This window comes from Hirundo rustica, chromosome 8 (genome assembly GCF_015227805.2).
Source record: "Hirundo rustica isolate bHirRus1 chromosome 8, bHirRus1.pri.v3, whole genome shotgun sequence".
Taxonomy (NCBI): Eukaryota; Metazoa; Chordata; class Aves; order Passeriformes; family Hirundinidae; genus Hirundo; species Hirundo rustica.
In genome coordinates, this window is record NC_053457.1 from 26,025,639 (window position 1) to 26,041,369 (window position 15,731).

The following is a 15,731-nucleotide window of genomic DNA, read 5'->3' on the forward strand; positions in this document are numbered from 1 at the left end:
TGGATCTATGTGCCAATTACTAGGAAGTGTGATCCTTTCTAAATCATTAGTATCAGTAATCAGCATCGTTAGTACACAGCTAGCGCTGCATTTTTCAGGAATGCATGTCAGTATTTACAAAAAGGACTCGTGTCCAAGGCAAATTAAATCCTCTTGGGCAAACACGCAAACCTGTAAAGGAGATGGGATTATTTCTTAGGTGTCATGTGGAATTGAGAAGAAAGTCAGAAAGTCCTTTTTTTATATCTCTCTTTAACAGTAAGACAACACAGAGAATTGTACTTTTCCATCTTACTGGGTATTTTAGCTTCTATCTTTTTCTTTCCCCCCTCTTTAAGTGGATGAAAGCTGATGACTCCTCCAAGACTAGTGGAGGAACACCAATCAAAATTGAAGACCCAAACCAATTTGTTCCTCTAAACACAAACCCAAGTGAAGTGTTGGAAAAGAGAAATAAGGTAAAAGAAGTGTAATGAACTGAAAATTGTAACATTTCCAAATAAAATTATGTGTTCAAGTAATGATTCAGCAGAGAGGTTAAATAACATTTTCAAATGTTTTGATTTTATTAAGAAGGTTCTTACACAATATGTTATTTTTGGCACCAAAACCATGTATTTAAATGTGTGATATACATAAAATCTGTAGATACCTATGCAGTACTTACATATTTAAATTTTGAGGGCAATAGTCTGATGAAGGATGAATGTTAACTCTGGGAATTATAGATTTGGAATGGTAGTCCCTGTTATTTAGAATTTTATTTAGTAGATAATTAGGTGTCAACACCAACAGAATTGCTGTGCGTCATCTGCAGCATGATTCAATCTCAGACTCTAATCTTGTTCTGTTCTAATTTGCCTAGTGCTTGTTAAGCTGGAATTTCTGATGGCAGTAAAAGAAAGAAAATGAGAGATTATTGTTGGACCTCTGTAAACAGAAATATCTCTCTGCTTTTCCCTTCCAGCATGACAGACACCGATTAATCAGACTGACCAAATATTCCACCCTCCACAAAACTATATTAACAGATATTCAGGACACTTTTCATTTGATTGCATTTTTTTTTCTTTCTTGGAAAGCACTCTATCAGTGTCCTTGGGGACTGAAATGGAGTTAGAAGGAGTAACTCCCTTCCTCAGAACTGGAAAGTCACTCTCTAATCATCCAGAGATTAATAATACATGTCCCAGGCAACGATTGTTAAATTCATGCATGTCACTGGCTCCTAGCGAGTTTATTCCTAATTCTCTGCTGTAGGATTTTTTTTTTTTAATATGATCTGTATTAGTATTTATATCTGATCTGTCAATCTCTTTCATTCTGACAATTAGAAGCTAGGGCTGTTAGTTTAGGGAAAACGATAAACGGTGCACAGAAGGAAAAGCTTTACCAACCTTTGTGGTAAACAGAGTTTCCTCCAATAGCTGAACATGTGTCCTGTATGAGGAGGAGAGCAGAGGTTCAGGGGCTGTTCCTGGGAGCTTATTTCTAAATGTTGGCTTATATGAAGTGCAGGGGCTGGGGTAGATATTTGTGAGTACTGAAAGAGCCGAAAAACATATGCTGTGTATTCAGAGGTGGAAGAAGAGTTCTTAATTTTAAGGTGCAGCAGCACACAGCTTGATTCTCCAACCATTCACTGCTGCCTGCATTAGTGGCTTTGCAAAGCTGATGGGCATAGGATTTGTTAAAGAGAAATATCTGTTTCTAACCTGGTTTATTTTCTCTCTATAGATAAGGGAGCAAAACCGATACGACCTAAAGACAGCGGGACCTCAGTCTCAGCTGCTCGCAGGGATTGTCGTGGATAAAAAGCCAAGTTCAGTGAGTACAACATAATTAATTAATTTACAACGGTTCAGGTTAGTTGGCTGCCTGTCTTTCAGAAGTCAGCTTGGGCCATTTTCATTCTAAATGTTACAACTGATTCTTTTAATGCCAGTCTTAGAGTGTGATACATCTTATTCATGTTAAAAAGTTAGTTTCCAGTTGAGACGTCCATGTTAAGTTTGCTGCCATTAACATTAATGAAGTAGGATCCTTGTCTAAGGTCATTTAAGTGAGACAGGAAGAACTTTGGAATGCATGGGGCCAAAAATAGCCTTCATTAGTCTGTGGAAGTGATGCTTAAGATAAAAACTGAGTCCCAGAAATAGCTGAGTTTAAAAGGTGGGATGTGACCATGTGGGAGACAGCTTTCATTAGAAACAGGCTTCTTATTGGAGAGAGGATTTCCAGTTTCTTAGCTGCCCATATTAATCTTTTCTTGAAAAGAATATACTTCCAAACACTATGGATATCCCTAATAAGGTTATCCAACATACTGGGGTGAACAGAACTCTGTACTTCTAAGAGTTTCCAGCTATCCAACAGTTAGTACATCTGTGTTTTCATTCTGTTTTCCCTGCCAAAATATTGTCACCAAACTTTGGCCAAAAGAAAAAAGATGACCTGCACGTTTTGCTTGTTGCTTCTTATTTTTTAACTGTTAAATGTTGTGGCTTTCCCTTTCCCAGCCAGTGCAGTTTGATGATGAGCACGCGCCGCCGGCACCACCCAACCCGTTCAGCCACCTCACCGAGAAGGAGCTGGAAGAGTACAAGAAAACCATTGAGCGCAAGCAGCTGGGGTTGGAAGGTCAGCAGTGTGGTTTGAAATGCTGGGGTTTACGTTTTAATAATAAGCTTGGAAATATCAACTGTAAAAGTTGTGTACGTGTTATTAGCATATACTGCTGGCAACTAGCTTAGAACTAGTAATTCCTTGAGGTGGTAGAATTCTTTAGTTAAATGTGGTTTGTTCTTTTACTTCAGTTAGTGCTGAAATTAAAGCAATGAAAGGTTTGCAGAAAAATGGGGTTGACAAAAACACAATTAACCATAATGAATTTTTGTGTCAGAATCGTAGAATGACTTAAGGTGGAAGAGTCCACAAAGGTCATCTTAATCCGACTCCTCCTCAGAGCTGATCCTAAAGTTAGATCAAGTAGTTCAAGTCTGTGTCCAACTGAGCAAAAGTTTACTGAGAGGTTTGGCCTTGGCTTCTCTAATTTTACTTCTGTTCTCTCAGTGTGTATGTCTCATCTACTTTCAATTTCACATCTTCTTCCAATACTCCTACTCCATAGGGAATTACTAATTCAGGGTTGATTTTAATTTTTTTAACTGTAGCACTTAGTATGTGTTCTTCTTCACTAATACCATGTAATAAAACAACTTTGCTATATCTCACACTCAGGACATAGTGTAATAGCTTACTGTACCAGCAGACTGTGACGAGATAAAACCATGGGGCATGCTACTTGGAATGCAACTCTGCCACCTTCTTTAATGCTTTCTAATAAAGAACTAATATATACCAGTTTTTAGCAGATAAAGCAAATCTGTAATTCTTTAGATTTTCAACTGTGCGTTGTAACTTTGTGCTGTTGTCAGCATGAGCAACACAAAGCTGTAGCAGATCTGTAAATCTTGTAACACCAGCACTGACACTCTTGCTTGATTTTCACTTTTGCTTGGCTACTAACTCACATCTTGTCCTGCAGATGCTGAACAGGAATTATTCTCAGATGACGGTTCATCTGTGTCACAAATTCAGTCACAAACTCAATCCCCGCAAAATGTCCCAGAAAGATTAGAAGGTATTCCATGCAATTTCTGTACGATGCCAAGGGCTCCAATAACCCAAGTCCTCGACTCTTCTGCTGCACTTTTACACTTGCATGAAGTCAACTGAGTCAAAAGGAGCTCTCTTTTGTGAAGTTTGGGTGGTACTCTGTCCAGAAAACTATTTTTCCCAGTTTTTTCCAATCCATCATTCTCACAAACAGAAAACAACTCAGAGCATGCTGAAACTTAGATATTAACCAGGTGGAGAAAATAGATATTATACTTCATTTTACTGAAAATGTTAAGAGGAGTTCTTTTGCCTAAAACTTTTCCAGAAGTCTTAAGTAGGCATTTTAAAAGGCAAGTTCTCCAATGCCTTCTGTATGGAATGGCTGTGTTTTCATAAATCAGTCTCTTGCAGTAAAATGTAATTCTGACTGTGCTTGAGGCTGTGTGTGCTGTGTAGACTATATGTGTACATACTCTGTACCGCTTGAGCTGTGCATGCACCTGGCAGAGATAAGGTTAGATTTTTCAGCCCATTTTCCCTTAATGACATTTTGACTGTGTTGTCTGCTTACAGCAACTAAGACTGTGGATAAAGGGGAAAAAACCACATCCAAGCACTTCGGGCTCCATTCCTTGGATCACAGTCCAGACTCGCAGGCTTTGTCTCAGTACTGGGGGTTTTTGCATGAAAGTGTACATAAATAATTGCAGCATCCTTTGCTCTTTCAGAAAATCATGAGGATTTCTACACCCAGAATGCCAACCTAATATCTGTGGAGATGCCAGTTGTGGTGGTGAACGGGAAGGAAGATGCACACGACGTGGAGGAAGATCTCACCAGGGGGGTCAGTCAGTTAACTATGAGTACTGTGGAGAGCGTAGAGATTACCATTAAGGGCTCTGAAAAGATAGAAGAGGCCCTGTCCCCTGAAGGGTCGCCTTCCAAATCCCCTTCAAAGAAAAAGAAGAAATTCCGCACCCCATCCTTCCTGAAAAAGAGTAAAAAGAAGGAGAAGGTGGAAGTGTAAGTGCAGTTCTGTTGTGAGGGGACGTTGCACATTTTAAACGTTTCAGTTGACCATTAACAGCGTAGTGGTAGGGGTGTGCGGTAACTGGACTTTTAACCTAAACAAGTAGAAACTGGAAGAGGTTTTGCTTTAAAGAAACCAAACGAAGAGACAAACAAACGAAAAAAAAACCTTTCATGTTAATTGTAAATTAATTCATCTCTCACTTAGCTGTGTCCGAAATTGCTATGAGGGTTGGAAACGTTGATTAGTTTCGTGTAGAACTACACTGGCAGGTGCTCAATTACCGTCATAGCGAGGTCAAACACCATCACAGTATGCAGCAGCAAATTCTGCCTGGAGTATTTTGCAGACCTGAAAATTTTCAGTACAGTAAAGTCTTTATTAAAGTTGCTGTTGAGTGATCATACAACTTTTTAAAACTGCTGTCTCATTTGGAAACCAGATCATACATTTTTGTATTGTGGTTTTTGACCATATATTTTGTGTTTCTGTACCCCTATTTGATTGGGTACGTATTAACAGCACACCTTTACATCTTTTTTAAGATTAGCTCATATAGAAATATTATACACTGGCACATAATACTAGGGAAAAAACTGTGTAAGAGAAAGTTTATTTGGAATTATACAAAATGTCTAAAGAATTCCATTATTCAATAACTTTTTTGCCAAATATTTCATTTTAGTGAAATATAATTTTTGAAAACTTGTTTTTTATTCTATCAGTTGGGGCGGGGGAAACCCTTATTTTTCAAGAAGGGGGATTTTATACACTTAACATTGATAATTTAGTTTAACTGGCAAAACAAAAAGAAGATTTTATATGTTCAAATGTTTGTATACCATTCAGTATAAAGGTATTATAAGCATGTGAACCAAGCATTTAATAGTTAGAGTGTATTTAAGAATGCTTGGTTTAGAGTATACTTAAATATAATTCAGGAATCCAGGGACTTCAAAATCAAAGGATAAAAGCATATAAAATTGAACTGGATTCATGTTTAAAATTTATTTGTGGGTTGTTCTTTTTCTCTTTCATGGTATTGCTAATGAATGAAGAAAAATAATCTCATAACATAACCAAATGAAGGAAACAAAAATGTTAAAAGGGAAAGTGAAATAGTAGGGAAATAGGAGGAGACAAAGAAAGTAAAAGTTTGGTGATTATTTTTTTTAAATATATGATATGGATTGCGGAATATTTTTATTAAATCAGCAGAGTGACATTTCCATATTAGAGGTTTTTAATAATTTGTATGGATTCATGCAGAGTGCAACACTTTGGGTTTTTTCTGCAGTTTCATTCAAATCGTAAAAGGGTCTCGTGAATCTGTGTTGTCCTTTGGATGAACCCAGAGCAAATCAGAGCCTAGTGCCATGGGTAAGGGGGGTACTGCCACTTACTCATTTTTACTTGTATTGTCATTTTAGTACTTTTACTGTATTGTAAATACAAACTAAACATAGAAATTAACATAGGGGTTTCTTCGCTGTGTCAAATGTCTGTAAATCAGTCATCACAATAGGAAGTACATCTTTTAAGATCCATGTGATTCCCAAATTACCGGTTGAAATATTATACCGTATGTAATTGTTAAATATGGCTGGAGAGTGGTTTGGCATGCAAAAATGTTGATTATAGCATGTTCGGGGGCTGGTTAGCTTTGACCGTGTAAGTGTGATAATGCAATGTTGGAATGGATCCTGGAAACAATTTTCTAGCTGTCACTAAATACTGGAATCAGTGTTTTTAATCATAGTGGAAACTTTCAGTTGCTTACTTTGTTTTTTATGTTCTACATTATTTGTGTTGTATTACAACATATGTAGAAACAGTAACCTGTGAACTACGCTTTTCATAACTTTTTTAAAAATATATCTAAATGAATGCAATGTGCATAAATATTTTTTAAACTGCAACCGTGAACTATTTGCACCTTTTGCTAATGCCTCTATTTACTTGCTTTGGCATAAAGAATGAGCCAGCCAACTCTTGTGTCCTGTGGAAAATATATAAATGTTATCTGAAATTGCTCATAGATGTAATGCTAATTAATGTTAAATCACAAATAAACAGTATTTTAAATAGATGGATTTCGTATAGCGGCCTTTTGTTTATGCACTTCCATCTCTTGCTTGTAGAGAAGATGCTTTCGTATTATGCACGTTGCTTCTCGAGAATTTATTCTGGAGAGGACTTCTTGTTCTGCTTATCCTGAGAGCTCTGCAAGAAGATGACGTGATCTTGCTGTTGAACAGTTTTTGTCTCTGTCACAGGGGCTGGAGAGGAAAGAGGACAGGCCCGTGGTGAAAGGCAGGGCACTGCCAGGCAGTTGTTCTGAGCCCAGGGGCGTCTGTGCTTGCCCACCCTGGGCTGCCTCCTGCTCTGCAGCACCATGGCCTCACAGCTGACAGCATGAGGGACTGGGGTGCTTTTAGTGCTAATAAGTACAGAGCAAGGAAATAGCTTGCAGAAATTACCTATTTTTTAAATTAATATTAATAAAACGAAGATTTTCTTACAGAAAAAGCTTAATGCAATGTTATTTGAAGATACCCATGTCACACCCTGCCAACGTATGGTATATGTCGGAGCCTCTGAGGCTGCAGAAGTTGCAGTGTTTTGTTTTTGTAGCTGTATCAACTCTGTGAAATGTCTTTAAGGACTGCACCAATGTTTATTTTCCTTGTCCTTCCACAAATCAGCCTTTTGTTTCTGTTTACAAGAAAGTCAAAATTCAGCCCTCTAAATCTGGTGACAGTCTGATGAACTCAGTCCCCATGCGGTAGGATATTTTTGGTTTAGTATTTTAAATAAATCCTGGGCAAGATTTTAGTGTTTTTCTGACTATCATTTGTCTCCAGAAGCATCTACAGTCTGCTTGGGGCTGCACTAATGTGAAAGTAGACACTGTATCAACACGGAGGAGTGTCCACGGTAAGGCCAAGGGCATATATAATTTTCTTCTTTAGGTTCTTTTTATTCCCAAGAGTCTACAAACCACATCAGACCCTTCATTTTCACTTAAGTCTTATTCTTTCACAGTGATAGTCGAAGGAGCTGAGATTCTGCAAGCCAAAGCATGGAAATAAAGTAGATGTTTGTAACAGGCGTAATAAACTTTCGTTTTGGGAAGGAAGTCGGAGTCCTTGGAAAGATGAGCTTCAAAATGGATCATTAACGTGATAGGAAATAATTATTGTCATTAGGGTGCTTAACCCAAGAGAGAGCAATACAGAGAAGCAGTGTTTGTGAGTAATTCCATGCAAGCTACCACCCAAGAACATTAAAAAGGAAAAGGATTTATAAAGCTGTACATCCAGGTAATTGCCTGTTGTTTTGTACAGACTTCCAGCTGTTCTGGAGGTAAGTGTTACATAGCAAACCAGATTTTGCAGAATCTGCAGAATGAGGTGTGTCAGACTTTAGATTCTACAAGGAGACAGAATAATGTGATGGCTAGGGCTCTAATAGGCCATTTTGACTCGTATGTTCCTGCCTTGCCAGTTGAGTCCATTACACACCGTTGTGTGTATAAATTGCTGTCGTCTCTGGGGCAAGTAGCTGAGGATTTTCTACGTATCCAGTTTGCAAAACTGTTGGGTTTTCACTATTCCAGCCTGTGGAAACTTCTCAAACAGGGTGTGCTGCCAAGTAACCAAGGACAGTGAGAAAGGGCCACGGTGTCCCATGCTGTGCACGTGGGTCTGATGGAAACTTCTGACGTGAGCGCTGCTGTCTCTCTCTCTCCCTTCCTGCACACTGGCAGGGAAACTCATCCCCTCACCCGTGGGCTTGCTGTGTGGGTCGGTGTTTGCTCTTCCAAAGGCCCCGGCTGCTGAGAGAGGAGCGGGGCTCTGGAAGGCACTGGTTAGGAGCCGTGTGGGCAGCGGGAGCGCGGCCAGCCTGGCCGTGGGCATTGCCCTGGGCACGGCAGCGCTCTGGGAGCACCGGGCAGGCATTCTGCGATGCGGGGCACTTGCGTTGGCTGTCACACAGCCTGCAGGAGCTGCTGTCACAGACCTGCGGCTTGGCCAAACTTGCACGGGCTCTTGGAATGGTGGAGAGCCCTCAATGTAAACATCACTCAGCTCTTCGCCACAGTTTCTAATCTCAGTTTCAAAATTTAGGTTTCTAAGAGAAAAGATTGACAGAATACAGTATGAAAAAAACCTTATTTTTGTTTCAGCCTTGTCCTTTGGAAGTGTTGGGGTACGATAGCTGTACATTTTACATGTACCAGCAGTACACGCAAACACAGCCAAGCGGTTTTCACGTGGAGCAGCAGCCAGCACGGACAGCTTCAGCTGAGTTTGATCGACTGAAACGCCAACAAAGCAAAGCCTGACGATGGGAACTGGAGGGCGAACAAGAGTCCACACTCTGAAATTGGGGTTGAGAGTTCCCAAGTCGAACAGAGCCCCTGGGAGGTGAAAATGCAAGCGGCCTTTAGGTGGCATCAGGCCCTCGCGTTCGCTGCCTTTGTTCCCCGCGGTCGCAAACCGCGAACAAAGCGCTTTCAAAGGAGGTATTTTTGGTGGAGATTTTGTGGGCTTTATTCCAGTTCCAGTGCAGGGAGATGAAAGCAGACATCTGGCTGCCGGACTCATTTTCTATATTGGTTCATTTCAAAATCCAGCAATGGAGCAGGCTTTGTCAGGGAAGAAGGACTCTTCCCCTCCCCTCCATCCTCTTGCAACAAGCTAAGAATGTTGAAGTTTTTTTGCACTTTTTAACTCACTCCATTGAGCAGAATATCTGTTCAATATTTTCCCTCTATCAACACAGGCCAGAGACTTCTTGAGACTCTGGATGGTGGGGCAGAAATCACAGGAGACCCCAGTGGAAGACCACTGGTGCCAAAGGTTCCCACACCTTTCTGTCTCACCTGTTTCCATGTCATGAATTCCAGGTGCATTTCCTTTCACATTTGCCATGGTAGCTCGATACAGCTGTGTGTCTCTGGACACTGCTGGAGCTTTTGCAAATTTTCAGTTTGCAAGTGTTATTTGTAAAAACAAATTTACCAGGATGGTGAGTAGTTGAACTCTGTAAGGCACAACTGAAATTCTCTGGGGTGGTGACGTGGTCCTGGGCATGGTCCTGACCGCTCCCAGCCCTGGCTGACATTGCCAGCTGGTGCTGGATTTGACCTTTGGCATGTCAGCTGCTGGCTGCTCTCTGACCTCCCAGGCACAGCACTCACCCCTCTCCTCCCAAAGGTACAGAAAGTTCAAACATCGACTAAAGTGAGGTGCTCAACTTAATGGCCTGGCTTTTCTCGAAGGGCTGAGCACTTTGCCATGCCAGGGAGAGCTGCAGAAGAGCAAGTTGGTTAGCCCTCAGCTTGATGCAGTGAGTGATGCCAAATAACCCCCGAACTGTGGGGAAAGTGTAGCCCCAACATCCGTGTTTTGACCAGCTGTGTTTGAGGACAGGGACTGAATTTCTCAGGCCCCCATGGGGATGGAAAAGGAAAGGCTGCTGCAGATGGCTGAATTTCTGTGTCCAGGGTGTTGAGAGCAACTAACTGACCCCGAATAAACATGCCAAGTTGGGGGTCTCTGAGTGTTAATGGCAGTGTGGGGACCTGCCTGAGCTTGTCTCATAAGCTGGTGTTTGGCACGATGGCACTGAAGCTTGGGGACACTTCATGTCCCTGCACCGATGGCCATGTGGTGCAGACGTGTACCCAGACAGGTGCTGAGCTGGGCCCTCAGAGCTGCTCCAGAGGACCAAAGCCACCTCATCTCCTGAGCTGTACCTTTGCTGGGTGCCAAAAAGGACCTACAGAAAACCCTGAACACGCTGCAGCTGCTGCAGTTTATACACAGTGCTTTGCCCTCGGATGTTGAACACTTTCAGCCCCAATCCTTCTTTAAGTGGATGGACAAGACAGAAGTTGGCTTTAAATCCACTCAGCAGAATGGGAACATGGGACAATAACTCCCTTTCCCAAGCAGGAGGCACCAATTTCTTATCCCAGTGAGTATAAGCATCCTCCCCTTTCTAGCAGGCAGAGGTACAGTGTTTTCAATACTCTTTCCATCTGGCTAGACAGCTCTCTCAAACGCCAATACCTATAATTACATATATTATGTATATTTGTATATACATATTACACATGCTAATTATATCTACAGAGGCATTAAAACATTTACCCTGCTTGACTTCAGTTTTATTTTCAAGTTGGCAGCATCCAACCAACGTTAGGAATATGCTGTATAAATAAGCAGAGTTTATTTAGATTTATTCAACAGTGTTTACAACTAATAAGTAACCACATCCATTTAAGTCCTGATCTCCTGGCTGACATGTCACCTACATGTGATCATTCACCTTCAGCTGGAGCAGCTGGTTCTTCCTGGATTTATTTAATGGAGCCAACTTCACAAATGACCTGGAAGATGTGCATTGGACAGAATTTGCTCTGCCACTGTCTGTTTGATGGGAGAATATTTGGGCATTGGAGTTTTCTTATAAATAGATATTTTGGGATGTCTTACTCCCCTTGGCTTGACTTCTGCTTTTCCAGTTGCTTTATGGTACTGGAGATGCCCCAAACGCCCTCTCAGGGTGAGGGTGAAGGTGCTGTGTCAGTGTTACCTGTTCCATGCTGCCAGCACCAGGATGTCTGGGGCACACGCTGCTCACTGGGGCTACTGGGCCTTTGATGGATATTTCAAGAAATCACAGTGTCCTGTCCCTTCACTGAAAATGAGCTTTGCGCAGATGAGGGGTGGCAAGGGAATTTGGCTCGATGATCCTTGTGGGTCCCTTCCAACTCAGGCTGTTCTGTACCTGATGATTTTCTTACATAGGGCATTTTAAGTTCGAAAGCAAAGTACACTTTGCTTTCACTTTCAGTCTCTCCCTCCAGTTTAACCCTCATGAGTGCTGGTGTGAGCACGGTGACAGTGCTGCAGGGAGCAATTTGGCTGGGGAAACCTCTCTGGGAAAATTATCTCCTCTGAGAGGTTATTTTCAGATTGGAGGATTTGTGTGAGCCGGTCAAAGGCTCTCCTGGGGGCTTCCCAACAGCACTTCCAGCCTCCCTGAACCCCACTTCTGCATGGCACAGCTCACTGACACTCACTGTGTGCAGCCAGTGCCTTTTCAGCTGGGTTTTATGGAGCCACACACATTTCATCAACCTGTAAGATCAGGATTCAGCCTTTGCTCCCAGTGCATAGCCAGTGCCGCCCCCAAAGCAGAGGAGGGCTGCTGCCCCCAATTAGTCCTGCTCTCATTTAGATCTTATCAAGGCTGTCAATGCCAGTGATTTACTGGGCACTCAGAAAAGGCACATTTCCTTGGAGAAATCAGTATGATGAGAAAACCAAAGTGGTGTCTGGGTGAGTGGGAACACGGTGCTGGGCTCCATCAGCACCTGTACAAGTGCCTCCTGCTCCACACAGCACACAGCACCTGTCTCTCCAGAGCCCTGGACATCCCACAGAGGGCACAAAAGCAATGCAGGATCCCTGTGCAGTGCCGAGGGTGCTGAGCCCATGGCAGGCACGGGTTCATGGAGCGTCATCTCCATGGGTCAGTGCATTCAGTGGCTCTTTGCACCAGCAAGGTCACAAAATGCCACGGTGTTTTAACAAGAAATTGTGTTTTGTAGCTCTTTAGTGCTTTGATTTGTTCCTAATGAAATGAGGAGATTCTGTGAGAGGCAGCTCCAAGCACTTCTCCTACCTGGGTGAGGATGCTCCTCACTGAGAGCTCTCTGTGCCCAAACAGGGCCTTGAAAGCGAAGCTGCAAATTATCCTTGTGGAATAATGGGGATGGCAGAGACTTGTCCACCCTGCACCATCCACCCTGATCCATTCTCCAGCCTGTGTGTGCACCCCCAGCTGCAGTGGCATGGCCAGAGGAGGGTGAGAGCAGCAGCTGCTCAGCCCACCTCCCACCACTGTCGCCCTTTGCCTGGTACAGGCTCCACAGCCCAAGTTAGGCTGCTGCAGGAGCAGTGCTGGGCACACTGCCCTCCTTTCTGAGCTGCTCTGGGGCACAGGCAGGCAGAAGAAGCCAGAACCAACCTGGTTTTAGGCAGGCTCTAAAAGGACAAATTCTTCAGGTCCCTGGGTCAGCAACAAGCTTTTCCCCTGTCAGACAAACCACAAAGGCAGCTCTGCCTGCCCTAATGCCTAAGACTCTGTAGCCCATAAATGTTTTACTATTTGGAAAATTCTGATTAAAAGGGGCATACTCCCATAAGAAGAGAAGGTCTGGCAAGCAGGAAGCATTCCCCAGTGTCAGGCTGTGCCCAGCATATTAATTCATTAAATAGCTTTTGCTGCACGAGGCCAGACGGGCTCTTTGAGAAACACAAGTGCACATGTGCAAGTGCCATTTTTGGCAGCTGCCTTTAATTTGATAGATGCAGTTACGAATTGATTTTAGGATTTTGGGATTTAGACAATGCAATTCCTCCAGCCCTGAAGGAATGACAGCACCTCTTAGCTCCTGTGTTAACCGAAACACTGTGGCCAGGGGCTGGGATGGCTGTTTCCATGGTCCAGCTCCGGTGGTGGGAAGGACGCTCCCCTCTGCCAGCCAGTGGCTGCTGGACACCCTGTGCTGCACTGGGGCAGCAGGGATAATGTCAAGTTACTGATGGCTCCCTTCATCCCGTTACTCCCCTGTTGGTGCAGTGTCCATTTCCTGTCTCTGTGAGTTACCTTGCCAGTCTCATTAATGCCCTGTGCCACTGCAGCTCATCCAGCTGTGGCTGTCAGAGAGAGCATTTAACATGGCAAGGGAGGATGGGAGTGTAACTGAGCTCCTCTGAAACATCACCCAGGAAGAGAGGTGAAAGGCCCCTTGGGTGGTGAACAGGAGCTGCTCCAACAGCACTGCCAAACCTCTGCCCATCCCTGCCTCCAGCCCAACACCTGGGAAACACCACCAGGGTGTGATCTGCCCCCGGCCATGGCTCACCTCTGCTGTCCCAGCAGACCAGACAGAGTCATTAGAAGTGAGGGTGTGCAGTAAGTTACCAGCAGCTCCCAGAGAGCCCATGAGCAGCAGTGAGCTTCGCTGTTGCATCACCTGCTCCAAAACATGCTCAGGACCGCTGCTGCACAGGATCAACCCCAAACCTACCCACTGATGGGTGCTCCCAACCAACCCAGGAAGAAACACGTACTGCGGGTGCTGTGCAGCCCTTTGCCATTGCCCACATAGAGACTTTGGTGTGGTGGAGCTTTGGAGGAAGCCAGGAAACATCCCATGCCTGCCTGCCAAGAATACAGCTCTGCACGGGCAGTGGAGCCACATTCTGGAGACCCCCTGACCCCCAGGCTGAGCACTTGGCCAGGGCTCTCCAGCCAGCCCATCCTGCTGTGCCAGGGGCTGACAGACACAGCCTCCTCTTGCATCTCCTGGTGGGATAAAAACCACCCACCCTATTGTTCGCAGCCATCCTCTCAAAGTTTATAAATAAACCCCATTTCCCTGCTGTCTTTGTGCTTTTCCATTTTGACGCGCCCTCGATTTCCTCCTGTTCCAGAGGCCTTCAAACAAACAGCTCCTTTTTTTGTGTTGCTGTTTTGCTTCCTCCCGGCCCGTGTCCGAGCGGCGCCGGTGGCAGTGCCTGTGCCGGGGCGCACGGCGGGTGCCAGGTGCCGGGATGCCGAGTGCTGGGACAGGGTTATCTCACAGCTGCCCATAAATTACCCCGTGTTGTAGGTGTGGGCGTTAATGTGCAACTTGGTGACAAGGCAGCTGGGTTTATTGCACGTGCAGCATGTTAGCAATGGCAGGACGATGCTGAGAAGTGCGGGGAAGGGATGTGGGAGCCTGGTGCTGTCCCAAACGAGGCTTCCCTCCTCAGGGTGAAGCAGAGCAGTCAGGCTCCTCCAAATCCAAGCATGAGGTGGGTGATCCACAGGATTCACTGCTGCCCAGACAGGACCACACCTCCACTGTCCTAAAAATACTGGAGCGTTTGAAACAAGGTGATTCCCCAATTCATTTAAATGGTGATACATAATTTCTAGGCATTTTAAAGCTCACTCCTTGCTGCCAATTTGCAGCCCTTCAGCGGTGATTCTGCTTTACCAGCATCTTTTGGGTAAATATTAAAGGAACACTAAAATCCACCCATGATCTATATAACTGCTCTTCTCTCTGTATCAATATCGGGGATTGCTCATGTAATACATGGCTGTATTAGATGTAGTCATAAATGCAGGTCGGTGCCCTGGGCTAGCACAAGGAAGGGTGTGTTTTGCTTCTTCAGCACTTGCATTGCAAGGGCAGCTAATTTTTAACTCTCTCCTTCTAATAGTCACAGCACCTGCAATCTCTGTCCACTGACTGGAGCCTGGGGTACAAGCAGAGCTGGGGAGGGCAGGGATGCTCTGAACATCGTGGTGCTGCGGGGTGAGACGTGCGTTTGAATGAATCTTTCCCTTTCTGTTCCTTTTTGACTACTTCTGCTGAACCCAAATCTCCTGAGAAACACTGAGGTCTAGCATAGGTGTCAGGACAGCCTTTCTGCCTACGAATTTAAAAAAACCTGTTGGGTTTTTAATACCCAGCTGGGTCATTCCCAAGGGGAGTGAAATTGCCATCTCCCGTATCTTAACCACTAAGGTTAAAAAATAGCAGAGAGGGGATAAAACATCTCGATACCCAAAATTCAGGAAGAAGAAGAAGAAGAAAAGCCAGGAAAAGGGATGTGCTGAGCTGTGACAGCACGTGGGCAGCCCCTGTGCCGGCACACGGCGGCCCAGCCCTGCTGACGCTGTGGGTGCTCACGGTTTCACCCCGGCTCACCACAGCGAGAGAGGGTGGCTCCAGCTCTCGGACGTTTCCCTTCCTCCTCCCGAAGGCCGAGACGTCTGTCTGTCCGTATCCCGCCCATGTCTGGAGCCAGCGGCTCCAAAGGGGAGCGCGATCAGACGGCGGAGTTTCGCCGCTCCGCTGCCTTTGTGTGCAAACCGGGTTTATCTGTATTGTTTGACCAGCGCCTGCAAATTACACCCTGCCCAGCGCGTCGTTAGGGAGAGGCAATTAAACACCGACCCAACGAGAATTGCGGCCGGCGTGACTGGGAGAAACAGCTGC

The 15,731-nt window shown here is 44.4% G+C and overlaps 1 protein-coding gene across 7 annotated transcripts in view; it reads left to right on the plus strand.

Annotated features, from left to right (window-relative positions):
* Positions 1-6,740, plus strand: part of ADD3 (adducin 3) — a 92,149-nt gene extending 85,409 nt beyond the window's left edge. For 4 of the 7 annotated variants that reach the window (XM_040070578.2, XM_040070581.2, XM_040070580.2 and 1 more), the window contains 4 exons: positions 339-458; positions 1,738-1,827; positions 2,520-2,640; positions 4,350-6,740. In XM_040070578.2, coding sequence (XP_039926512.1) covers positions 339-458; positions 1,738-1,827; positions 2,520-2,640; positions 4,350-4,648 — 630 coding nt within the window. In that variant the 3' untranslated portion in view covers positions 4,649-6,740. Of the gene's footprint in view, positions 1-338; positions 459-1,737; positions 1,828-2,519; positions 2,641-3,547; positions 3,644-4,349 lie in introns of all 7 variants that reach the window. The other 3 variants (XM_040070575.2, XM_058421441.1, XM_040070576.2) reach the window with 1 other exon arrangement.
* The last annotated feature ends 8,991 nt before the right edge of the window (positions 6,741-15,731 follow it).